This window comes from Protopterus annectens, chromosome 3.part0, assembly GCF_019279795.1.
Source record: "Protopterus annectens isolate FY-2018-M chromosome 3.part0, PAN1.0, whole genome shotgun sequence".
NCBI lineage: Eukaryota > Metazoa > Chordata > Ceratodontiformes > Protopteridae > Protopterus > Protopterus annectens.
Window position 1 is genome coordinate 825,251,263 of NC_056731.1, and position 26,389 is coordinate 825,277,651.

General features: G+C 39.7%; 1 protein-coding gene across 1 annotated transcript in view; it reads right to left on the bottom strand.

Annotated features, from left to right (window-relative positions):
- Positions 1 to 26,389, bottom strand: part of GMDS (GDP-mannose 4,6-dehydratase) — a 2,292,844-nt gene that overhangs the window by 1,812,995 nt on the left and 453,460 nt on the right. Inside the window, exon 3 of the mRNA XM_044065162.1 lies at positions 16,670 to 16,757. Coding sequence (XP_043921097.1) covers positions 16,670 to 16,757 — 88 coding nt within the window. The remainder of the gene's footprint in view (positions 1 to 16,669; positions 16,758 to 26,389) is intronic.

The following is a 26,389-nucleotide window of genomic DNA, read 5'->3' on the forward strand; positions in this document are numbered from 1 at the left end:
ATGAAAAGTGAATTTTGGAATGATGTAATCAAATGTTACTCTATTTTAGTAGATATGCAGCATGAAAAAGTATGTCAGCCTAGTTCCTCTGTGGAATATCCCTCTCCTCTTCTCTTCTGTACAACATACCAGACTAGTATAGTACTTAAAGTGATAAAGCAGGGTCACAGGAGGCTGACAACACTAATTCTAATCTCTACAGGATTTATCTGAAAGTGTTACAACATTGAAAAGAATATATGTAACAAGAACTACACTAGTCTGATTAATTACTTGGCAAGCACATGAAAGGAGCCATTAACCACCGACTCACTAATATCAGCTATAAACACTCAACATCACAATAGTTTGTCTGCACTTTGTGGTTTGTTGGAGAACCTAAATCACTTGCTGCCCGAATACCACTAAACAGGCAGATTATTCACCATAGTAACCATGATTTATATTTCCAGCCAGTCACCATGTACAGACATCAAAAGAAGACAATTCCTTTCATTTGGTGGGTAGTATTACTGCAAGAAAACAAAAATCCTGGGCAACAGATGACATTTGTAGTTACACTGTAAGAACCTCTGACATCAGGTATGGCAACAATATTTTTGCAAGTATGTTCTTCACTTTGCAAACAATTTCAAGCCATTTCCTCTGAATAGTGTGATAATGTCACAAGTTAAAGGAATATCTTGGTCCACTGACATCATCATCTGGTAGTAAAATTCTACATGCCTTTTAAAAGCAAGCAAGTGTCTCTACAGATTACATTACATTGTTTTTAAAAACATTCCTAAAATTCTCATGTTTCTGGAAGAAACAAAAAATGCCAGCATATTTAAAGGCATACAGTCCATTAGATACATCCATGCATATGAAAAGCAATAGAAACAGTTATAAATGCAGCCTAATAATAAATACAGCTAGGAAACCTATACACAAACAAGATATATGGCTTCCAGTTCACTGCAATATATTTAATTAAAATGGATGAAAGATTATCCTACTATACTAAATAAAGTGAGACAGGCTCCAGGCATGTACCCCAGCCCAGACTCCAAATAAGCAAGACCAGAATCAATATTGCAGCTTTCTAATACCAGTTTAACAAGCCTGCTTTGCAGAATCAAGCATATTAGCTTACCCTCAGCAACAGTTATTCTTATATTTTTATGAAATTACAAGGAGTGTTAGAACCAGCATAACGTAATCATGATCAGACTAGACAGATGCACTAATCATGGGAAGGTTCACATGGGAAATACAGTTTCAAAAAAGATGTGTATTCATAAGCAGCTTCCAAATTCAGAAACAAAATGTCATTATAATAAATAAAATACAGTTGTCTAACCACTTACCATAATACTAGATGCCCTAGAAGATCACTGTTGTGGTATTGCTCAATGGTGGAACGTATCCTGCCAAACAAAGCACATCCACAGCCAGCACACCCAAGCATGGACACCTTCCTCTCATGCTGTATGTCTGACCTTACATGGTATGCACAAATGCACATTCTAGTACGCAAGGGATCTACGGGCAGGAAATTCTTCAGAGCTTTCCTGCTCCAATAAAAGAAGACTAAGGCTATGGAAAAAGTAGAAGCAGTACTCCAGTCAACAGATTAGAGAGAGAAAAATATAAATTAACCTCTGCCGAGGTACTAGACAAAAAAAGGGGGGGGTGGAGGGAGTGTGTATGTACCACAACAATGACCTATATGGACATCTACTGTTATTATGAGTTCTTATACAACTGTACTATGTCCTTCAGCTGATTACTATTACAGTACTGTTCATTAGTGGAAAGATTCCCAAATCTTTCTTACTGACTAGCAGGAGGAAAAATATACCCCGAAGAATGAATCTGAAAAAAGAAATTAAAAAAAAACAGTTCCCACCTTAGAAATGGCATCTATCTTGTAATGATTAGTAAAGGAGAGAATGCAAGACCAAGTGTCTGCTTCTAAAATAGGAGTCCACTGAAAAGGCACCAGAGGAGGCAACAGCCTTTCTGGAATGAGCTTTGCCTTGAACTTCGTGGGATTTATCAGTTTTGGAACACCTTTATTAAATCATCACTTATGACACAGGCAAACGTATAGTAACAGAAGACAAACCAAACCATATTATTTTTTCCCATTTCACACATTATACATCACAACTTTTCATTCTCTTTAACTATTATCAGTCTAACATTAAATACATTTCTGAATTCCTGCCTTCACTTAAACTCAGTCTCTCTACTCCTCCTGAATATTATTTTGCATATAGTGTTCTCACCGTTTCCATTAATTTGTTTGCAATTTACTCCTTCCCTTTTCTAAAAATCAATCTTCCAGTTCTTTTCTCTTTTCTCTTTTATACTACTCAATACTTCAAATACAGTTGGTTTAGACTTCAATTTACATTTTCTAGTAATTGTTTTTTGGCAGTCAACAGAATTAAACTTAATAAGGCCTTACTATGTCTAGGCAATTCATAGCCTGTGTCCCAGCTCAAAAGAATAATATCATTATTTACAGCTATTTGCTCACCCAATATTTCTGATAAAGTACTCTGTATGGAATATTTAAAATATGTTACCTCACTATCTCCTAAAACTCAAGTTCTCAACTACCTCTTTTTCCCCATCACCCCACCACAATTTACCGTCTAACTGAGGAAACATTCTTTAAAGTTTGCCTGGGGTACAAAAATACCTATGCAAATGCTTATCCTCCCATTGATCGCCTGTAAATTGCTTTTCCAGTCTCCAGTCTCTCTTCTCAATATTTTCTAACCTCCTCTGATTGATTTCATAGTTATCATGCAATATTTTATAAGCACTACTAATTATCCCTTTTTTAATAGCAGCTTCTGTTCTAGATTCAACTAAAAACTCTACTAGAATAGGTCTTTCACTTAAGGTACTCCATTGTCTTTCTCTTTGCCTACACTCAGATATCAATCCCTGGTAGTGAAGGCATTCTCTATCCTGCAGTCTAAACGTCTTCTTGGCCTCATGCCACTCATACCTTTCCCGCTCTAGTTATTTACTCCCACTGCATTGGCTCTTTTGCCACATGTCATCAGTAAATACCAGCCCCTCTTGCCTATTTTCTGTACCCCTACTTCAGTCATCCCTAATGGCAAAATCTCCATTTTCATGTTGGCTTAGTTCTTAGAATACTTTCTGCTGCTTTATAAATATAATATTCTGAATGGTTATTATTCCCCTTAAGGATCTGCATCCAAAATAACGCTCTATTTCTTGAACCCCCAAGAGATTCATCATCCCTTTCCATTTTGAATTATAACTTTCTGCTTGTGTTAGTTATATGAGGCTCAACTGTGTAGCTCTAAAATATCCCTTAAAATCAGGTAATCCAAAACTAACTTGTAATATTGGAAGGAATCAAATTATCCCACTTAACTCTCATCCTCTTCCCTTCCCAGATAAATTCCTTAACCTATTAATTATTGTCCACAACTTCTCCTCTGGGTGATAGAAATTTGCCTGGTCTGTATATAAAACTAAAGGGACTAGAAACATTTTCACTGCTTGTATCTTACTACCATATCCATAAACAAGAGCTTCCAGTTTCTCAGTTTTATTAATTATCTTTTTTTAGTCTCTTCCCACATATCCTTAGCTGCCAAAACAAAAACCTTTTTAATCCATACTCCTAAATACTTCATCTTACCGTGTCCCCATAAATATGGGTATTCATAGGTTCATCAGTGTCCAGTAGGCTAATGATCACAAGGGCATTTTTAAGCCTAGCCATGTATCCCAAATCTCTGACAAGTTCTGATACTCTTGATAAGACTAAGCATGGGCCTGGGAGATGAACCATTTACAGGTTACCTGTTTGCATTAGAGACACCGGTGCCAAACCAGGGATGAATTTCCAGTTCCCCATCCAACTGTCCAAACTGCACTTGAATTGGGTTAGGGAGTAACTCTGCTTCACATGGATGGGGAGTCTGTTCCACAGATGAGGTAGTCTCTGAGATACATACCTATCTCTCCAGCAGGTCTTATTGCTGAACCAGTTCATGTGTGGGTACACAATTTATGGCTAAAGACTTTGATTTATCTTCATTCATTTTATATCCTGAAAATACTTGTAACTGTATCAAAATGTTCCACAGCACTGTGATGTCCTATTCTGGATCTATCAGGTAAAAATGATGTCATCTGCAAATAAAGCCAGCTTGTATTGATTAGACATACCAATTATATCCTTGTATTTTCTTAACTAAATGGCTCTAAACAAATAAAGGGGAAAGAGGATATCCCTGCCTAGTTCCTCTGTTCAAAAATAACTTGTCAGAGAGGAACCCTCCAACTTTAATTCATGCCTCCGATCATTCATATACCCTCCTAATTAACGTTATTATTGTATCAGTGAATGCAAAGGTTTCCATTGCCCTACATTCTGCTTCCCTCTGTATCATCTTTGCTCTGTTACTGATGTAGAATGTTGTTTTCCCTCCACAAAACCATGGCGATCCATATCTAATAACTTTGGCAAAACCTTTGCCATTCTTTTAGCTAGTATAGACAAATGCTTTATACTAATGGTTTAAAATTGAAGTGGATCTACATGAATTAGGTTCTGAAGGGTCTTTATCGTCTTTAGGTAATACAGCCATCACAGCTCCCATTCAAGATGTTGATGCTTCCCCTCCTTTTAAAATAACAGTTGAACAAAACCTTTTGGATCTTTATCACTTTCTTTCATCCTAACCTACAAACTTCCTGAGGAATACCATCAATTCTTGGAGACTTTTCTGAAGATTAAATATATATCACTGTTTTTATCTCATTTCCTATCTTAACTGTTAGGTGTTGAGCCTCATCTACGTCAAACTTAGGCATAATTAAGTCTTCCAAATACTTCCATTTGTGTTCTTTTTTATTTCCACATTTTTCTGCTTTATATAAATTTTTATAAAATGTCTGAAATATCTCTAATTTCTGGTTATTTTTCTTGTTATAGACTCCCTAAGTTTGGTGACAACCCTTTCTACTTTCTGTTGCCTAAGTTATGTCAAAAGTTTTTGTGCTGGAGTTATTATAAAAAAAATAGTTGCTTAACAGCATTTTTTCTAAACTCATGTATATTATCTAGATACTTCCTTCTTTTATCATTATCACTGTGCATTTCTACCTCTTCTTGTTCTGTGAGATTACCCTTATTCTGCAATACTTTAACCTTAGCCCCTCGTACAGTTGTGTAAGAACTTACCATAACAGTAGATGTCCTACTGATCTGGGGAAGGTACTGGGGTACCCATTTCCAAGAGGCTGTAGCATCTTTTCTGGACCTCTGTAATCTGCCTAGACTCCATCTCAAAATGATTCATCATGTTTAATACAGTCTCTGCAAACAAGCCTCTTCCAAAGCAGAGGAAAGAGAAAGGGAATCTTCATCATCAGAAGGTACTTAGCCAGAAGAATGGATCTGAGAGGAATATGTCAGGAAATGAGCAAAATAAGAAGCCTCCTTATCTTCAGAGGAAGATGAATCCACAGCAACCTTTTGAGTAGTGGAAGTAGGGGGCTGGGAAGAAAAGGAAGAAGGCTTCAGGGTCACAATGGCCTTGAGCTAACCTTGAGAAAAGTCCATCCATTCCTTCTCCCTAAAAGGAGGAGGAGGGGGAGAAGTTATATGCTTAGTTGTTTGGCTCTTCTTTTTTGGCATAACATCCACCTGAACCAAGCATGGTGGTTCAGATCTATGACATACCTCAGTAAGTTTAGCTGGGATCTCTTCCCTAACAAGTACCTGGGAGATGCTTTCTGGACCCTCTGAAATGCTAATTCTCAGTTCAGTTTTCTCCTGTGGATTCCTCAGTTGTAAGATATTTTGACACCATACACACCTCTGGTGGTGTCTCAGTAGAGGACATCTGAGATGGAATCTGACATATCTTGGGTTCTGAATCCTCAGTGGGTATGCTGCAATAAGAAAGAGCAGGCACAGTCTCCAGCCTAGATCGTTTCAGCTTTTTTAAGTGAAAAAGGTATGTCTGGGGAAGAGGGATCTGCCATCTTGGAGTAAGCCAAGCATTTCAGACAGTGGGTATCCAGAAACATGTTCATCAAGAACAAACAGGAGCACCAGGTCTTGGGTACAAATGACTGGCAAATGGAACAAGCCTTGTAATTGTGTTCCATTATTAAGCTGAACAGACAATGGGGGTGCAAGTCTTTGTATGGGATTTGCCTACTGCACTCACACTTACCCCTCCTAGCGGACATCTAATATTGGTAAGTAAAATACTTTAAAAAAAGGTAAAGGAAGGTTTCCCAATAAGGCACTTCTCTGTTCACTTGAAGCAATTGTACCAATAACCAAATGACAATCAGTCCAACAGACATGTGAACTACATTCGGGTGGTAACGTCTGAGGAATTATGCTTTTATGCCTGCCTATATACTCCTACTCTTACGAGTGGAGGCCACGTTGGATGTAGGATTATGGGAAAGTAAAGCTTTGGCACCTCAACTGGACAGATACATCCTTATTGCAAATCAAGTTCCAGTCCCCACCTATAAGTAATATTCCCTGCTGCAAGCTAATTATTTCTCCCATAATTATAAGCTCCATAATAGCATTTTTTGGTGGAATACAAATACATGCCAGTGTATTCCTCCTCCCTTGCCAATAACCCCCTACTACAACAAATCTACCATCATTTTCTTTTCTTTTTCCTCGCTACTGGAGCCACTCTAGCATTAGTATAATTATATCACATTTCCTTTGATCCTGATATCTGGCTGAATCCAAGGCACCCACTATGTTCAACAAAAATTAAGTATATTTTAAGCTTGCACTGCACATTTATGAACTGTATTTTGCTTAACTGCTGCTTTATTTTTGCCGTTCTTACTGCTGTGGCAGTTTTTTTTTATGCACTTTGAATTTCAAGTACTTCTGTATTTCATAGCAAAGGCTAGATTCAGATTTGCTGTATCTAGGCTGTTTGGTATTACTTGAGCACTAAAACCAACCACCCCACATTAAGAAGGCCTTTCTGCACCTTTGTATCAGAAGTGTGTAGCACAGGATCCATCTGAGTTGGGTTTTGATGGAAAAAAAGGCTTAGTTTTGGGTTTTCCTACTGGTTAATTTGTGTTAAAACTGTAACTTCCCTTGTGTTTAAAGCCCCATGTGTGTGCGTAGCTGAGCACCTTGCTGCGGGGTTTAGCACTGCTGTGTATAGACTCAAATGCTTAGAAACACAATTTTCCCTGGATATCTGCTAGAGAACCCTCCTTAGCTCCACTGCCTCTCTGTGCGCAACACAGTTGCACATTTTTACCTAGTGAGCAACTCAGTTGCGCATTCTGAGGCGATGATGCAGTCTTCCACCCTCAGCTCTCCACAGAACAGCTGAGAAGGTCATGGTCAGCTGCCTGTCAGGTTCTAGGATCTGTCAAATCATGCACAATCTCAAGTCATTCAGCAACAAGTATTGTTATGACTGTCACAGTACATGTTGGTGTGAATGACTTGAGATGTACCTCTCTGGACTATATGAAGAGAGACATGACTGAACTCTCAGATTATATGTGCCAGGCAGGTGTGTCCCTAGCACTAAGCAGCATTCTACCTTCACCTAGGATGATGCCACAATACACACAAAAATAATTGATTTCAATAATTAACTTAGCTTCTGGTGTCACTCCAGGGAGATCCAGTATCTGCCCGCCTGGGAAGACATGGTCAACAGTCCATGCTGCTTTGCCAGAGATGGCCTTCACCTGTCTCCTCAAGCTGTTTGGATACTAGCACGACACTTGCCTCCACCACCCTCAAGGTGTTTGGATACTAGCACAACACTTGCCTCCACCATAGTGACTTTTTCAGGCAATGTCCAAACAACAGAGCTTCTGACATAAAGAAATCCACTAAAGTCAAACTCAAGGTCATGCTGTTTAATGCTAGGAACTTAAACAGTAAACTGCACTCCTTGGAAGCACTCCTTACCTTGGAAGATGCTGACATTTGTGGAGTCACTGAGACTTGATTCAAGGCCACTGAGAGTACACTGGCTATACAAGCTACAATGCCTTTCACACGTTCAGACCCCAAAATGAGTGTGAAAGAACCAGAGGCGACGCGTACCCATCTTCATTAAATCCAAATACACCTCAAGAGTGGTGAAAAAGTATGACTCTCTCAAGCTATGCCAGGTTCAGTTAACTATAAGTAAAATACACATCCACATCATCACTAGCCAGAGGTCTCCTACCATGAACCAGGAGAATCACACCTACAGTCACTCAGCATACAGCCAAATACCTTAGTCATGGGAGATTTCATCTATCCTTCCATCAACTGGCCGACTTACATGAGTACAATCATAATTGTGAGAAGATTCCTGGACTTTGCCAATTCAAATGCCCTGGAATAGTTGGTCCACACCACCACAAGGGACTCAATTGTCCTGGACCTAGTGCTCACCAACTGGGGGGGGGGTCATTGTACCTTCCTGTGTGTTGCCCTCCCTAGTAAGGTCAGACCATAAATCTGTCTTGTTTGAAGTAAAGATCAAACCTGACTCCCCCACTCGAGTAAAAAAAAACTGAAAATTTTCTCCAAAACAGACTATTGCCTACTAAGTAATATTATAAAAAGTTTCAAAGCCCCTGTCAGCATAGCCAACAATGACTCCTATGCAGAAAAATATACAAATACCGTACACAGCTGTTTAAACAAATGCACTGACTCGGCTGTACCCAACAGGAACACAACTAGGTCTTCCCGACAAAGCAATCCACCTTGGTGGACTGTAAATAAAAGTAATCCATACAAGAAAAGAAAGAAACTGATATCTAAGAATAGGTGGAAACTTACTCAATAAAGGAAGAATATCCTCTACAGTCTGAGCAAGCAAATCAGATATCTTAAGTCCTCTAAGGCTAGCTATGAGTCTAAATTAGCATCCCTAGCTAAAGACAATCATAAGGTATTGTTTAGCTATGTCCAAAACCAAAAAGGGAATGCCCAGCTGTGTGCCGAACTTATAGTGGACGGTACTACTAACACTGAACCTGAGGAAAATGCCAACCTGCTAGATGACGGATTTGGCAATAACTTCACCTTCCTGTCCCCACCAGACATACCCCAAAGCATTCCTGACACCAGTCTTCTACCTAGTATCGCCAAAGAACAAATCATACAAGCACTCTCCAAGGTCAAAAACACAGCCTCTATGGGACCCGATAACATCCCAGGCTGCTTACTAAACAATCTAAAACAATATCTGGTGGAACCACTAAGCCACTCTCTTTAACCACAGCCTGAGAAATGGCTTTGTCCCAGCAGAGTGGAGAACAGCAACAGTAATTCCACTTGCTCAATGAGGGTCCATCAACTGACCCTGGGAACTATCGACCCATAAGCCTAATCAGCCTTATCTGCAAGGCCATGGAAAGAATCATCATAGACCTTATCCACAAGGACATAGGTGACCTTCAAACCCTTGACCCAACTCAGTTTGATTTCAAGGGTACATCTTATTTATTAAACCTAATGGACTTCTTTGAGAATGTCACCAAAGCCATGGATGAAGGCAAACAGTACATACCACCTGTCTTGATTTAGCCAAGGCCTTTGTCACAATCCCCCATTCAAGTATCACAGAGAAACTCTCCCAGCTGGGGATTAACCCATACATTATTAGATGGGTAGCAAACTGTCTCACCAACAGAATGCACACTGCCAAATTTGGGGAATCCACCTCCACCAGTAGACCAGTTACCAGTGGGGTACCACAAGGAACTATGCTGGGCCCTCTACTGTTTGGAATCTATTTCTCTGAAGTCCAGGTGAAAGTAGATGGTCTGTGGTTTACCAAGTTTGCAGAGGACTGTAAACTGGGTGCAATCAGACAGTCCCCCAGTGATAGTAACATATTACAGAAAGAAAAAACTGACACAGACAAACAAAACTGTGCCAAACACGTGGACTAAAACTTAATGCAAAACATTCCTCATTATCCCCTTTGTCAAAGAAGTAACCCCTGCTAGTTATGATATAGATAGCACCCCTCCAAGCTCAAACTTAGTGGTGTGAAACTTGGAAACACAGGTCAATAGCAATCTAAACATTAATTACCATGTGTCCGTAGTGGTAAGAAAAACGTTCTACATTGCGCATATCATAAATATGGCCATTGCATCCAAGACCAGGGAGGTTATAGCTCTACAGTACTCGACCCTTATCAGACCACTAATTCAATACAATGCTCCCTTCTGCATGTATCTCACCAGACACCTGCAGCAACTGAACAGCCCACAGAGGTTTCTAACCGAGAGAATCTAGGACCTCCAAAACAGGACATATATGGAAAGACTGAAAGCCGTGTCACTACACTCTGAGAGGCAACCTGTGCCTGGCCTACAGAGCAGTCTCAGACCATGCCCTAATGGAAAAGCTGTACATCCGCAAAGCAAATGGGAGAAGAATAACTCACTCCAGGGATCTCAACCTAGCCTGTAACATTAATATAACATGCTGGGGAGACATAAATATACCTCAATGATTGCTGCTCCTCTGGAATAAGCTCCTACTCCATGTGAAGCAGAGCTCCTCAGGGACTCTGTTCAAGCGTAACCTTGACAAATGGATTAGTCACCATAAATTCACCCCGGGGGTGGCACCTTTGTCCTTCATGGACAGGGGCAGTCGGTGCTGATCACATAATCACTCTGCTAATGATGACCCTCTAACTCTGGTCAATAAGGGTACTCAGGGTTATTACACGGCTAGGCTTGTAAAGGCCCTAGGGCCATTAGCCTAGTACCCTCCTATGAACCTATGAATATCCATTCTGATATTCTTTCTTTGTCAAATTCACATGCTGATTTCTTTCCAAATGTGTCACCTGCAACACTGTTATTCACACTTTGCATTTCTTAATTTAATTCAATACCCTTTCCTTTTTGCCTGTGGCCATCTGCTTTACAAGATAGACAGCATAGCCATTATGTTAAAAAGCTATTGTTCCCCCCATTTTTTGAAAAAGTTGTCAATTTTTGTGTTAAATACCCATATTAATGTTTGTCAGGGTGTTCTTTTATACAGTTGCTTTTTTTCTCATCTCCATTTGAACCTATGTCACATTTTCATTTTGTTTTAATGAAAACCCACAAACAAAACAACTACATACATTTTCAAAACACCCCATACCCTGTTAACTTAGAACAAACATACAAAACTATGTACATCTTCAAAAAACAAACGCTCTAGATAGGAACAATTTTCACTAATTGACAGCTGCACCCACATGCATTAACTAACCTAAAATTAAGGCTATCCATGCTAAAGCGCATGCTACAAACTATGTTTTCACCTGCAGTGATTGCTGTATAGTCTTTTCTTATCTTTAGTGCTCTCCCGTATGTGAAAAACGGTTTGTATGCTTTCAGAAAACAGACTTTTAGCACCAAGAAATAGTGCACCGGCTCTCTTTAAATAAAATTAAACTGTACATTGTTCTATTAAATTCATTAAACTATTAAGGTGACAAGATATGCTGTTATATCACATTTACCTCTCATAATTTCAAACTTTATTTTTCATTGAACTACTTGTCACTGTCCCTTTAAATTTTGCAATTCCCTCAGCAAAGAATTCTCAACTCTGAAGATTAATTGCTTGCACCTGGAGATAGCTCGTCTTCATGTAAAAGTAGCCGGCAATGAAACTTTGCAAATTTCACACAGAACAGAATGTACAACTGCCTTCAGCTGCAGACTTCTTAAATCCCACTGAACATTTGCTAATGAAAAAAAAATCAAGCTAATATCTTTGCAGGTGTAAGAAACTTGGTATATTCATGGCTTTCATCATTTTCTCTTACTTTCAAGCCTATTTAATTACAAAAAACACTTGTGTATATTGTAAGCCAAGGACATTAATCTAGATTTTCACCCTTGTACAAATAAGAGAAAATATCTTTATTCTACATATAATTGCACCCCATCCCCATCCCAGCAGCCCAAGATCACAGATCTTCAAAATATGGAATATTATCCCTCAGGTCATTATATCCAATCCCAACGTATCTCGATGCAAAATGCTCTTAAATGACCACGTCTATTCATATTGGCTGTGTTCATGTTCCTCTCCTGGCTAGTGCCTTCTCTCTTGCTTTACTCTTATATTTACCTTTACTATATCTAAATTCCTCTTTTATTCATCCTCTTTCTTTTTCCCTTTCTATCTCTAACAGCCCATTTTTTCTCTCTCCCACTTTTTACCTTCTAGTGCCTCAAGCTTCCTGGCCCTCTCTCCTATTATACATCCTTCTTCACTGACTCCTCCCCACTCTTCTATGCTTTATACTCAACTATTGCTTATCATCATCATCATCCTCTTTTGGCTGTTCCCGTTAGGGGTCGCTGCAGCAGATCACCTGTTTCCATTTCTTCCTGTTCTTTGCAATCTTGCTCTGTCACACTAACCACCTGCATGTCCTCTCTCACCACATCCATAAACCGTATCTTAGGCCTTCCTCTTTTCCTGTTACCTGGCAGCTTCATCCCTAGCATCTTTTCCTCAATATACTCAGCATCCCTCCTTAGCACATGTCCAAACCAATGTAATATTGCCTCTATGGCTTTGTCTCCAAACGTTCCAACCTGGGCTGACCCTCTAATATACTTATTCCTAATCCTGTCAACCCTCGTCACACCCAGTGCAAATCTTAACATCTTCAACTCTGCCACATGCAGCTCAAACTCCTGCCTTTTTGTCAATGCCACTGTCTCCAACCTATATAACATAGCTGGTCTCACTACCCTCTTGTAGACCTTCCCTTTCACTCTTACAGGTACTCGTCTGTCACAAATCACTCCTGACACTCTTCTCCACCCACTCCATCCTGCCTGTACTCTCTTCTTCACCTCTCTTTCACACTCACCATTACTCTGAACTATTGACCCCGAGTATTTAAACTCATCCACCTTCACCACCTCTACTTCTTGCATCCTCATCATTCCTCTATCCTCCCTCTCATTCATACACATATATTCTGTCTTAGTCCTGCTGACCTTCATTCCTCTTATAGAGCATATCTCCATCTCTCCAGGGTCTCCTCCACCTGTTCCCTACTCTCACTACAAATCACAATGTCATCTGCAAACATAATAGTCCACGGGGACTCTCGTCTGATCTCGTCTGTCAACCTGTCCATCACCATTGCAAATAAGAAAGAGCTGATCCTTGATGTAACCCCACCTCCACCTTAAACGTATCCGTCACACCCACAGCAGACCTCACCACTGTCACACTACCCTCTTACATATCCTTTACAACTCTTACATACTTCACTGACACTCCTGACTTCCTCATACAATACCACAACTCCTCTCTAGGCACCCTGTCATATGCTTTCTCTAAGTCTACAAAAACACAATGCAACTCCTTCTGACATTCTCTGTACTTCTCCATCAATACTCTCAGAGCAAACAGCGCATCTGTACTGCTCTTTCCTGGCATGAAACCATACTGATGATCACTAATCATCACATCCCTTCTTAACCTAGCTTCCACTACTCTTTCCCATAACTTCATGCTGTGACTGATCAATTTAATCCCTCTGTAGTTACTACAGCTCTGCACATCACCCTTATTCTTAAAAATGGGTACCAAAACACTTTTTCTCCATTCCTCAGGTATCCTCTCACTTTCCAAGATTTCATTAAACAATCTGGTTAAAAACTTCACTGCCATTTCACCTAAACACCTCCATGCTTCCACGGGTATGTCATCTGGGCCAACAGCCTTTCCATTCTTCATACTCTTCATAGCTATCCTTACTTCCTCCTTGCTAATCCATTGTACTTCATGATTCACTATCCCTACATCATCCAACCTTCTCTCCCACTCATTCTCTTCATTCATCAACCCCTCAAAGTACTCTTTCCATCTCCTCAACACACACTCCTCGCTTGTGAGTATGTTTCCCTCATTATCTTTTAACACCTTTACCTGCTGCACATCTTTCCTAGCTCAGTCCCTCTGTCTAGCCAATCGGTACAGGTCCTTTTCTCCCTCCTTAGTGTCCAACCTTTCATACAACTCTTCATATGCCTTATCCTTAGCCTTCGCCACTTCTCTCTTCGCCATGTTCCTCATCTCCTTATACTCCTGTCTACTTTCTTCATCTCTCTGACAATCCTACTTCTTCTTTGCCAACCTCTTTCTCTGTATACTCTCCTGTACTTCCTCATTCCACCAACTATTGCTTATATATTTCTTTTTAATTTATCTTATGTTCTGCTTGTAATTTTGTCAAATTTTCCCTCTTCTCTTGCTATTTACTCTCTTTCACATTGAATCACTTGATTATTATTTTCTGTGTGTACTCATATTTTTTCTTTTAGTATTATTATTAATACTGCTCATCTTTTTTTCTTTAAATTTAGTTCACCTTAAGTATATATATATATATATATATATATATATATATATATATATATATATATATATATATATATTGCTAACGTTTTGTATTGTTTTCCTTTGTTTTGGGGGCTTTTCCTCACGGGACTCCACTGAAAATAGGCTAACAACCAGTCGGACTATCCAGGTTAACAAAAGTATATAAAAATAAAATAAATATTAACATTAAACTTGCTTTTGTCCAGCCTTTCTTCTCTTGCGGTACTTTAAAGCCTACATTTCTTATACTAAAAAGAAGTAAAAAGACTCTCCCACATTTAAAAGTATCCCTGATGATACATTACACAAAACTGTCTTACCATATATGCAAAACACATAGTTTTTATCCTGAAAAGTTTTATACTAACACTAATTACAAACTAATAGGAACAAAAATTGTTTTACTTAGTTACCTTTTTTACTTTTTACTGTCCTTCTAAACATTTACAATATAAAGTTGGCTGTATGTTTTAAAGTCCACCCACAAGTTTAAAAAACTCAACAAAAGACCAGTCTTTCTCAGGCACGTTTTCTTGCAATGCCAGATTTCACAAATGTGATTGATTCTTTGCAGTCTCTCATTTATTCACTAATTTCAGTGCTGCTGGTCTTCGTCCAGTTTAACTCCATACATATACTATAACTAGTGAAGCTTTACACCCCATCCATACCCCAGCAGCCCAATAGCACAGCATATTAACATTAAACTTGCTTTTGTACAGCCTTTCTTATCTTGTTGTACTGTAATGCCTATATTTCTTACTCTAAAAAATCACTTGTATACTTTACTGTCTTCAACACATACAAAAGTCTAGAAAGACCAACGGGCAAAGTAGAAAATTGAAAATGAAATCTCAAAGCACAAAATCATAAGAATTTTCTGTGATCTGGATGAATAAGAAATGTGAAGACAGACTTCCTTCAGGTCCAACGTAACCAGAGAGGCTGGGACAGAGGATCATAAGACATTAGAGAGAAAACATCACACATTTTGGAATTCTTAGGAAAGTGTTCAGGGTTGATAAGTCCAAAATGGGTCTCCATGTGCCATGTTTTCCTGGAGTAAGAAATAACCTTGACTAAAACCCCTGGCAAATGCAGGACTATATGTATGGTTCTCTGATGAACACAGATTTTACAATTTAGCAAAAACAAAAGTTATGTACTCACCATAACAATACAGCTCTGTTGACCAATCAGTTAACTATTTTGTTAGAGTTATATTAGAAAATGCTTTGCCCAATTTGTTCTTGGAGAAGGATAGAAACAACTGGTCAGATTTCCTGAAATCCTGTGCTCTGTTCAAACAAAATCTAAGCTGTTGATGCACTTACAGAAGATGCAGCACATATTATCCTTTGTTTGAGAATTACAGAAAGAACACAGGTAAATTGATGACCTGATTTAAGTTGGATTCGGAAGCCACCTTAGATAGAAAGATGGGTTCATGTGTAACAATACCTTACCCTTATGGAAGATCAAGTATGGAATTCTTGCACAAAGTACTTGGAGTTCAGATACTTATCTTGCAGAAGATATAGTGACCAGAAAAAATGTTTTCCAGGACAAGAACTGGCTAACTCCAGACTTAATTCAAGAGAGCTGTGCTGAAGTATATTCTATTAAGATCTGTCCTTGTGCTGATCTTCCAGTTTACGGCTGAGGCTGCAAGGTCGACCCTTCCATCACTTGCTAAACAACTGACACTTTTCTAAATCACAAGGAATATACACATCGTCTCCTTCTGATGTCATAAAATAAACAGATTAAAATGATGACACTTTTGACTGTGTCTCACACAATGTTCTTCTCAGACAATAAAGACAATACAGGAGCAGGCTTTGGCTGGTGATCTGATGGCCACATTGACAGACGCTAGGTTTGTAATACACAGACTGTAGAACAGTTTCACAAACAATAGGACGGAAGTATAAAGTGCGTAAGCTGCAAAAAGAAGTGGTGGATGTGAGGTATGCAAATGAAAATGTAGTCAATCTGTGAAACCATGGAGTGCATCAGTGTGAGTTTATGTACACTGTCAGTGGAGGAACTTTCTAAAATTTACTGAATTATAACTGGAATTAACAATGAACTTGGTAAACGAACTACCAAGTAGTGTCTTCCATGCTAATTCTATACTTTCTTGTGTGAGTCATACATTTTAATGAAATATGAATTACAATGCATTTCAGTTAACTAATGTTAAAATAATATGACAGAAAAACTTACTCCCTTCAGTGTGTGTTTGTGGGTTTTTATATAGATGCTCAATCCTCCCAGTATTAAAAGAACTGGATCGTCGTACAATCCCATGTACCTGTAGTAGAAAAAAAGATTAACTTAGAAGACAATGACAAGAAATGCATTTTCTGCTAAAAAATATATACCATATAAGGTGATATCTTGCAATGTAACAATAAACCAATTTCTTCTGCATTTTTCCAAATAAAACAAGAGTTTGTGGTTTTCATAAAAACATCACTTATGAATCCAGCCTACATGTAACTAATACTTTCAACAAACTTGATTACATAGAAGCATGGTCCATAACACTTATAAATCCTGTAGCACAAAATTATTATAAACAGAACCATTGTTTTAAAGCCCCTTAAACCATTTACTGTTTCCTTACTGTTCACAGTCCATAATGAGATCAGTGTCTCACTTATACCATATTAAGCCTGTTTTCATCACAGTACTAGAATTCACTGCTGTAGATAACATAATCCCCTTTCTAATAAGCTCTCCCTGAAGCATAATGCACCTTTTAATAAGTTTAGCTTCTTTTAGACATCTGATATTTAATGTGGTGATAAGTAGCAGCAAATGAGAGCATTAATTAGGACAATAAGAAGGCAAAATGGTCCATTTCAGAATCTTAACTAAACAGTGACTCCTCACTGCTAATCTGTATGCTGACTGAACACAAGTCACATGACTCTTGTCCGTACTGCAACTAACACAAGCAGCACTGTTCACCTTACATGTTCCAGCTCATGGCACTTTCTGACATGCAGAATCCTCATCCTCACTCTCCTCCTCCTCCTCTCAATTAAAAGCCAGGCTGCTTTCTGGCACTGATAACTGCCTGCAACTCAGTGACCTACTGTCCCTGTTCAGCTCACTCCCTTTTTCTATCCAATACCCTCTGATCTGCTGGTGCCTTCAGTTTCTAGGAATTTCTTTCTCATTCCTTCTGCAAAGTCTCGGAAGGAGTCAAGAACACTTCATTTTATATCCTAGCCATGAAGTTGCAAGAGACCTATCAGCCTAATAGTGCCAAAGGGGAAAAGGTGCCATTTTACAAAACAGTAAACTGATGCCTTTAGATAAGCTTGCAGCCCACATTACTTCTAATATGCAGCTGCAATACCGAACACACAAATATTCTTCATAATTTGTTCTGCAGATGACAAAGTAATTCAAGAATTATTTTATTTATCCTTTGTTGACCAGCTTAGCCCCACTAATCTAGTTGCCTCTTTCCAGGGGGAGACCCAAGGTGGTATTGTTACTATAAGATTTACAAATGCTGCAAGCTTCAGTTTACCATTAGGTAGTCACACACAGACTTGACAGGAAGCTGTTCAAATTATTACGACCAAAGAAAACTAACAATCACCTTGAGAATCACAGCAACAGTGCTTTAGTACCATTCTCAGCAGTCGAACAAATCCCAAAAGCATGCTTGTTTCCCATTATCTTTTTCCCAAAAACATTATCATTTTCTGTATCAGATTTAATCTGTATTTCAAGTCAGTCATCCAAAAACCCCAAGTCACTACTTCTATATGTCTTAAGTAACAACGTTGTTACACATCTTTGTTTCTGCAAAATGTCACACATTTTAGCCGTCCAACAATGTCAATTAAAAAGATTATGAACAATAACAGATCTGCTACCCAAACATTGTTGTCTTCTGGCTGTTGACTGCATTTACTATTCCCTACTGCAGTCTTTAGTCTGACCAATATGTTACCCTTGTTACTGTTCTAAAACCCATGTCAGGATTGTCTAATACATCCATTAGTCTTTCTTGAGTTCTTTTTTTGTGCATTTTACAAAAGCCACATTAACAGTCCCATTGTGGTGTATTAGTCTGCCTAATTATCTGGCATGCATCTCCCTTTATAAATCTATACTGCTTTGGGTTGTATTCAACACTGGCAATCAAGACAGTTCATAGGCCTTTACCCACAGCAGTGATTCCATGGCCATCTCTACGACTAAGGTCAAAAAAGGCAGGTCAGTAACTTGCAGATGATGTTTTGTTACTATATTCCAAGAAGGAAAATCACATCTTCTCTCCTGCATTTCTCAGGTACATAATCCCACCTCCTTGTTCTGCTAAAAAACCTAATTTTGTTATAAGATAAGACAAAAAAGGTTCTTCTCTAAAATGTCTGGAATCATCTTCATTACTTTGGACACATCAACTGACCTATGTTATACTATCTGATGTTAGAAATGTGGACTCATTCAAAATTATGTGCCACAGATCTTATGCTCCAATGTCCCATATGAAGAATTTAAGGAAATCTGCAAGTACAGAAGGATAAGTAGGAAAACAATGACCTAATCATTCTGAAAGCACTAAGATCCCAACTGAAACAAAACATAAGTGGGTAGGAGGATGGCAGAATGGTTAAGGTCTTTACCTTGCAGACACAAGGTGCAGGGTTTGATTCTCACATGGGGTAATTGGCTAGGTTTAAAATGGCCCGTAAGGGCAATTAGCCTAGTACTAATCTATGAATCTATGAACCTATGAACAATGACTTAATCATTCTGAAAGCACTAAGATCCCAACTGAAACATAACATAAGTCGGATGAGACAGCGTTGTAGTGGTAGAGTTGTTGCCTCACAGCAAGAGGTTCTCCGGTTTGATTCTCAGCTGGAGTGCCTTCTGTGCGGAGTCTGCATATCCTCCCTGCATTTCTGTGGGTTTCCTCCGGGTGCTCCGATTTGCTCCCACATTTCAAAGATGTATCAAGAGAGTTTCTCCCCAGGCCTCCTCTGAAAATTGGCTTTGTTCCAAGTCGGACTTTCCCAGTAAGCAAATTTTAAATAAAATAATAATAAATAAAATGTTGGCATGAACTGCAGCAGAAGTGTTCTATCAGGATGAAATGAAGTAATGAGGAGGTACCAGTTGGAGTAGGACATAAACTAGAACAACACACTACACATGGTTGTTCATATCATTTGTTTATTCTCTGATACCCAATAAATACAGAAAAGAAACAGGTAGTAGTGAGAAAAAATGTGGATTAATGTTGACATTTACTAACTAATTAAACGAATTTCCAGAAGGGGGCAGTGGACTGCATTATCCAGTCCTCAATATCTAATTCTGTAACAGCCAGTTGTTGTAGAGGCAAAAAACAATTACATTACTTTAAAATTGTGCTAAAAAGCACAAGCAAAAATTCATTTATCTGGCTTCTACTACACATTATATCAAGTAGAAAAAATGAAGCCATTTGTTAACCACTGTTTTCGTACTGTGTGTGTAAGCAGCTAGATTCAGGTAAAATCACCTTCAATCACAGTGTGTGAAATCAGGGTATTTTTAATCATCAACTGCATCTCCAACTGACAAGTAACTCTTTACATCATGACACTATTTGGAAGTGGCATAGGCAACATTCAAAAGATTAGGATATGAAAAATGAAAGTACACTAAGGTTATTTTTCCCTCAAATGTACTACAATGGAATTATTAACTTTACTTTAATTTCATGCATAAACACAAAGATGGACAGAACGGCATTTGAATCTGAGACAGCCTGCAGCAGTACATACACAAGACCAGCACGGCATTGAATAATACACAATCATATGAAACAAAGCAAAACATTCCTACTCCCTATGTTTGGTTATTAATTCCCCTTTTGGGTAGCTGAGAAAGGACGGCTCCATAAGTCCTACTTACCTGTAACAGTAGATATTCAAATTCTTCACTGCCTCAGTGGCATTGTGGGTTAACTGCCAAGGTAGCCCAGTAATTGCAAGCTTACATAAGCTCAGAATCCCCTCCCTCTCTCTTCTTGTGACAGCCGACTGGCTGAGCATATCCTGAGAGGAAGTCTTCAGCTGTCACAGGAAGTGAGTGTTCAGGCTTTTTTGCTTCCACAAAAAAGGAGAAGAAAGCACCAGAAGCCAGAATCATCCAGCAATAGTAAATCTGAAGCCAATCACAAAACAATATAAAAACAAAATCCAACGACAACCGAATAAAAGACGTTGAAACCTAACTCATCTCATGGTGCTGCCAGTGAGGCAGTGAAGAATTCAAACATCTACTGTTACAGGTAAGTAGGACTTGCACAGTTTCACTATGTTCATCATTCCCACTGCCTTAGTCTCATTTTGGGTAAATTCCCCAAAGCTTATTCTACCTGGTAGGTGGAAGAATAAGGATCCAGGAGCCCCAGGAGAATGAGCCTTCCAACGCTTGCTCTGCAGCTTGAAAAGAAATCCAGTTTGCAGTGCTTTGTGAAGGTATGAACTAGAGTCTTAAATTTTCCAATATGCTATTGGAGAGGACAAGGCCCTAGTGAAGTAAGCCTTAATCTTGCCTGGCAGAGATTTACCATAATGGGAGTAAAAGAAAACAATAGCACAGGACAACCATCATGCAACAGTTTGCTTAGAGATGGGCTGACAATTCTTGGCCTCGGTACAGAAGATAAACAGATGTTCAGCATTCCTAAAGGGCTTTGTTCTGTGAAGGTAGTATCTGAGCTGTCTGTGCACATCCAGCATATTTAGAATCTATTCACCCTTGTTTTTTTGCATCAGGAAAACACACTGGAAAACTGATGGCTTTATTCAAGCTAAATTCAGAATTAGCTTTAAGCATAAATGAGGGATTAATGCGCAATAAAATTATGTCCTTGTGAAAAATCTGATAGGGTTGGCCCAACACGAGACCTTGAAGCTCAGACACTCGCCTTGTAGATGTCACAACAATGAGTAAAACAAGTCTTCCAAGTACTGAACCATAAATCAGCCTGAGAGGCAGGTTCAGAAATGAGGTAAGGTCACTTTTACAAGAGCAAAGTTGAGATCCCAGGGAGAAGGAATTTGCTTTTGAGGGGTTCTCATGTGCAAGACTTCTTTCATAAACTGTTTGACCACAAAGAGAGATGAAACACAGGGATTCATGGGCAGAGAAGCAGAGATATCATCAAGATGTACTTTAATAGAAGAATATGACAAACCATCTCTGAGCACCTCACACAGATATTTCAAATCCAGGGGGGTCAAAACCCTTTCTGGACTTCTGCTACTGGCAAGACACTACCTAGAAAACCTCTTCCACTTGTAAATGCAAGATTTTCTAGTTGCAGGTTTTCTTGCCTCCTTAACTGCCTGCTGCACATCATTATGGAACAAGTGCCTAAAAGGTATAAAAATAGAATCATCCAAGCTTACAACTGCAATTGCTCTAATTTGGGCTATACCATTCGCCCTTGATGCTGTGTGAACAGATCCAGTCTGTGAGGAACTTGTGGTAATTGCCCTTGGCCAGTTCCATTAAAAGGGAGAACTAACTTTGCCTGTGCCAAAAAGGGGATTACATGATGATCTTTGGCAATTGTTTCTGGATCTTTAGAAGTATCTTGGGAATCATTGGAAAGGGTGGAAATGCATAATTGAACATTCTCAGTCATGGGAATGATAGGGTACCTGTCTTCCAAGCAGTGCTGCAAGAATGTCTTGAACACATTTTTTTCAGTTCTCTGTTGTGAAAGGAGGAGGACAGATCTACTTGAGGTGTTCCCCACAACTAGATCAAGTCTTGGAAGACCTCTACATGGAGCTTCCACTTGCAAAGATCTGTCCAGTATCTGCTTAGTCTGTTTGCCACTGTGTTTTGCTCACAGAGAATGTTTGAGACCTGAAGAATCACAGAATGCCGTAGAGCCAGCTTCCAGGCCATCATTGCCAACCAGAAAAAGAGTATGACCTTGTACCCCCTTGTTCAGGTACCACACCACAGTAGTGTTATCTGTGATCACTACAAGAGGACCCAGAGTCCATAAGTGGTAAAGAACTTTAAAAGAATTAATTAACGCCAATGTCTCTTTACATTTATATGCTTTGGTGTGTCCTGAGGACACCACAAGCCTTGCACGTCAACTCTCATGGAGACTACTCCCCATACAAAATCTGAAGAGTTCATCTGGACAGATTGGCTTGGGATCTGAAGAGAGAGTGGGAGGTCCTGGATTCAGAGACAAGTGATCCCTCCACCACTGCAGTTCTTGTTTCTCAAATCTCAGTACCTGGAAATCCAAGGGAAGAAGCTGCCAGGTCCTGCAATTCTTCAAGTACTACTGAATTTTTCATGTGTAGTCTGACTAGTGGTATCATAAGGATCACTGATGTCATAAGGCGTAGAATTTTGAGGAATTCTCTTGCTCAGACCACATCTAGCAGACAGAAATCTGAGAAAACACCCTGATGAGTCAGAATTTTGTCTTCTGACAGAAAAGCCGTCTTTTTATTGTGTCTATCAAGCACCCCACAAAAGCACTTGACTGAGATGGTGTGAGGAAGGACTTTTGAAGGTTCAATTTGAAGTCCAGGTGGGAAAGAAATGATGTGACCTTGTCTAAGGACTCCAGGAACCTGGATACAAAATCTGAAGACATCAGCAAGTCATCAAAATAAGGAAAATTGTGGATGTCTAGAGTTCTGCAATAGGCAACCACCGGGGCCAGACAATGTAAACAAATGAGGTACAGTAGATAGTCTATAAAGGGTAATGCAAAAAAACTGATAATGTAAGCCAGACACAGCAACTCTTCAAAAAATTCCTGAAACTGCGAGCATGATAAGCATTCTTGAGATCTACAGTAACCATGAAACAGTTGTCTGGAAGCAAAGCTAGGACCAAATGAAAGGTGGGCATTTTGAAATTTTGGAACTTTTACAAATCTAGGATGGGTCTCCAGCAGTGCTCCTTTTCTGGAACCAAAAATATTCTGGAGTAAAATCCTTTGTCTTTGTAAATCTCAGGCACTGGTTTTATGACCTGATTCTACCATGTATTGGAGCAATGGAGGAAACAGCTCTGGCTGTTCTGGCACTGCCAAGTGGATCCTCTCCAAATTATTCTCACAACACATTTATCTGAGACTACTTCTAACCAGGTTTCAGGGTTGAGAGAGAACCTGAGGAAAGGAGGAAGAAAAAGGCAGAGCAGGGTATTGGTGTCCCGTGACTCAGCACAGTCATTCCTTTGCAAGAGGATGAGTCTTTTTCGGAAAGGAACCCCATTTGTTAGGTTTCAAAGCATTATCATCCTGCCATTTCCTTTTGGATCCCTGACATTTGCTTGACTGGGATTTTTATTTGCTCTGCTCCATGAAGGAAGACGCCTTGTTTGGGAAGAAGTAGATATATGAAACATCCTAGATACCCCATGCATTAATCAGCCTATTTTATCCCACTGTTAGAGAATCTTTGTAACAGAGGGCCCAAACACCAATTCAGAACTTAATTTAAAAGCCGAAATTTTGAATGCACCTTTATCAGAGCAGTTCTGATTACATAAGGCATACTTGTCTTAATACAACAAAAGAAGCAACACTTTTAAAGACTGTCTTTCCATTCAAGCACACCACTCAAAGCATTTTTCAAAACCTGAATCAAATTAGAGACAATTTCAATTATATAAGACTTCTATTCTGTAAGTAAGGATGCAGCAAAATCATCCAAACTGTATACACATTGTAAAATAAATTTTTGCATACAGTGTTGATAATTCAAAATTCTAAAGGCTAGATTACTAAAAAGAGACATCCTTTTGACCTGAAGATTTAATCATTTTCCCTCTTTATCAAGAGACATTTGAACTAGATGAAGTCAAGAACTTTTTATTAGAGCCAGCAGCTGGGCAGACCACGGCTGGGTCAGCAATCAAATGAGAACAAAAGACCTGTGATATCTAGGGACACCCTATATTTTTTCCAAGCCTTTTTAAGGACTGCTGGAATAGATACTGGTGTCATGCAGGCAGCTTGATAAACATCTTCTAAGGCCAGTAAGAGGGGGATAACCACATAACTAGGCATCTCGCCCTCTATGAGGTCATATACCCTGCCTAGCTCTGGGGTATTTCCCAACTACTCCCAAACAAAAACGTCATATAATTTAGCATATATAATCAGATTATCACATGTATGATGAATCTTCTCTCTCTTTCTCTTGTGAACTTTCCCACCAGCAGATAAAATGTCTTGGGACAGAATATTAGGTCTGGCAAGGGGTCTCTTACCCTGGACTACTACTCCACCTAAAGGGTTGTGTCAGGTACTGCAACAGCCCTGGAGGATGTGTCAAGCCCTGTTCCACAGTGTCTGGCAAGTTTTCACTAGAGAGAGATGGGGCAAAAAGTAAATGGTCTGTGGGCTGAGCAGTGGCCCATCAGAATCACTAACCATAGGCTGAGGTATACTTTTATTTCGTTATTTCTTTTTAGTTGCAACCAGATTTGATAGGGGGGGTACCAGAGTTATCCATCAAGGCATAACAATAAACCAAACATACAAGTCATTTGCGACACAATTGTGAGACACACCAATAGCCCCTTCACCAGGCTTGACAAGGAAAGGGTCACGGTCAGTTGTCTGTCTGGTGCCAAAATCCGCCACATCATGCACGCACTTAAGTCTCTCCACTACAAATACAAGAATGACTCTGTCATTGTCCATATTGGTGTGACTGACTTGAGATGTACCTCACTAGACTACATGAAGAGAGACATGACTGAGTTCTCAGAGTATGTGTCCAAGGCAGGTATAACCCTAGCCCTAAGCAGCATCCTACCCTCACCAAAAATTATACCACAATACCAACAAAAAATAATCGACTTCAACAACTGGTATAGTTTCTGGTGTCATTCCAAGGGGATCCAGCATCTATCTGCCTTGGATGACAAGGTTGACAGGCCTTGATGCTTTGCCAGAGATGGTCTCCACCTGTCACCCCTGGAATTCCAGATCCTGGCCAAGGCTCTTGCTGTCCCCACTGTGCCTTTTTAGGCAATGTCCCAAAGACAAATCTTCCAATATAAAAGATCTGTCAAAATGCAAATCAAAGGTCATGTTGCTTAACGCTACAAGCCTTAACCTGAAAATGCACTCACTGGAGGCTCTCCTTGCACTGGAAGATGCTGCCGTCTGTGCGGTCACGGAAACTTGGTTCAGAGTTGTGGAGAGCACCCCTGCCTTACCAGGCTATACCTCATTCCACACATTCCGACCTCAAAATAAGGTCGGGAAGACTAAGGATGGTGGAGTCTCTACCTTCATTAAAGACAGCCACACCTCCAGACTGGTATGCCTGCATGACGCACTGGAACTACTCCAGGTGCAACTGATAGTTGGCAAGACACCCATCCAAGTTACAGCTAGCTATAGACCCCCCCTCCATGACTCAGGACACCCACTCCTCCTACCTGGATCTCCTTGACTCCATCAAGGTACCCCCTAAAACCCTGATCCTTGGTGACTTCAACTACCCCACCACAGACTGGGTGAACTATTCCTGCACTAATGCACTCACCCAACAATTTCTTGACCTCATCAATTCTAACGTACTAGACCAGCTCATCTCATCCCTCACAAGGGGAAATAACATTCTGGACTTGGTTCTCAACAACATGGGTGACCGCTGCACCACTCCCATAGTATGTTCTTCCCTGATGAGATCAGATCATTGGTCTGTCTCATTCGAAGTTTCTGTCCTACCCATGCCTCAAATTAAATGCAAAAACAAGTACCATCATACCATTCGGCAAATACATGGCCCCCAACTGATTACCACATCAGCGGCAAACCCCTAAGCACACAACCTGTGGTGAGAGATCTGGGTACTCAGGTTGACAACAATCTCACATTCGACCATCATGTAGCGGCAGTGGTCAGAAAAG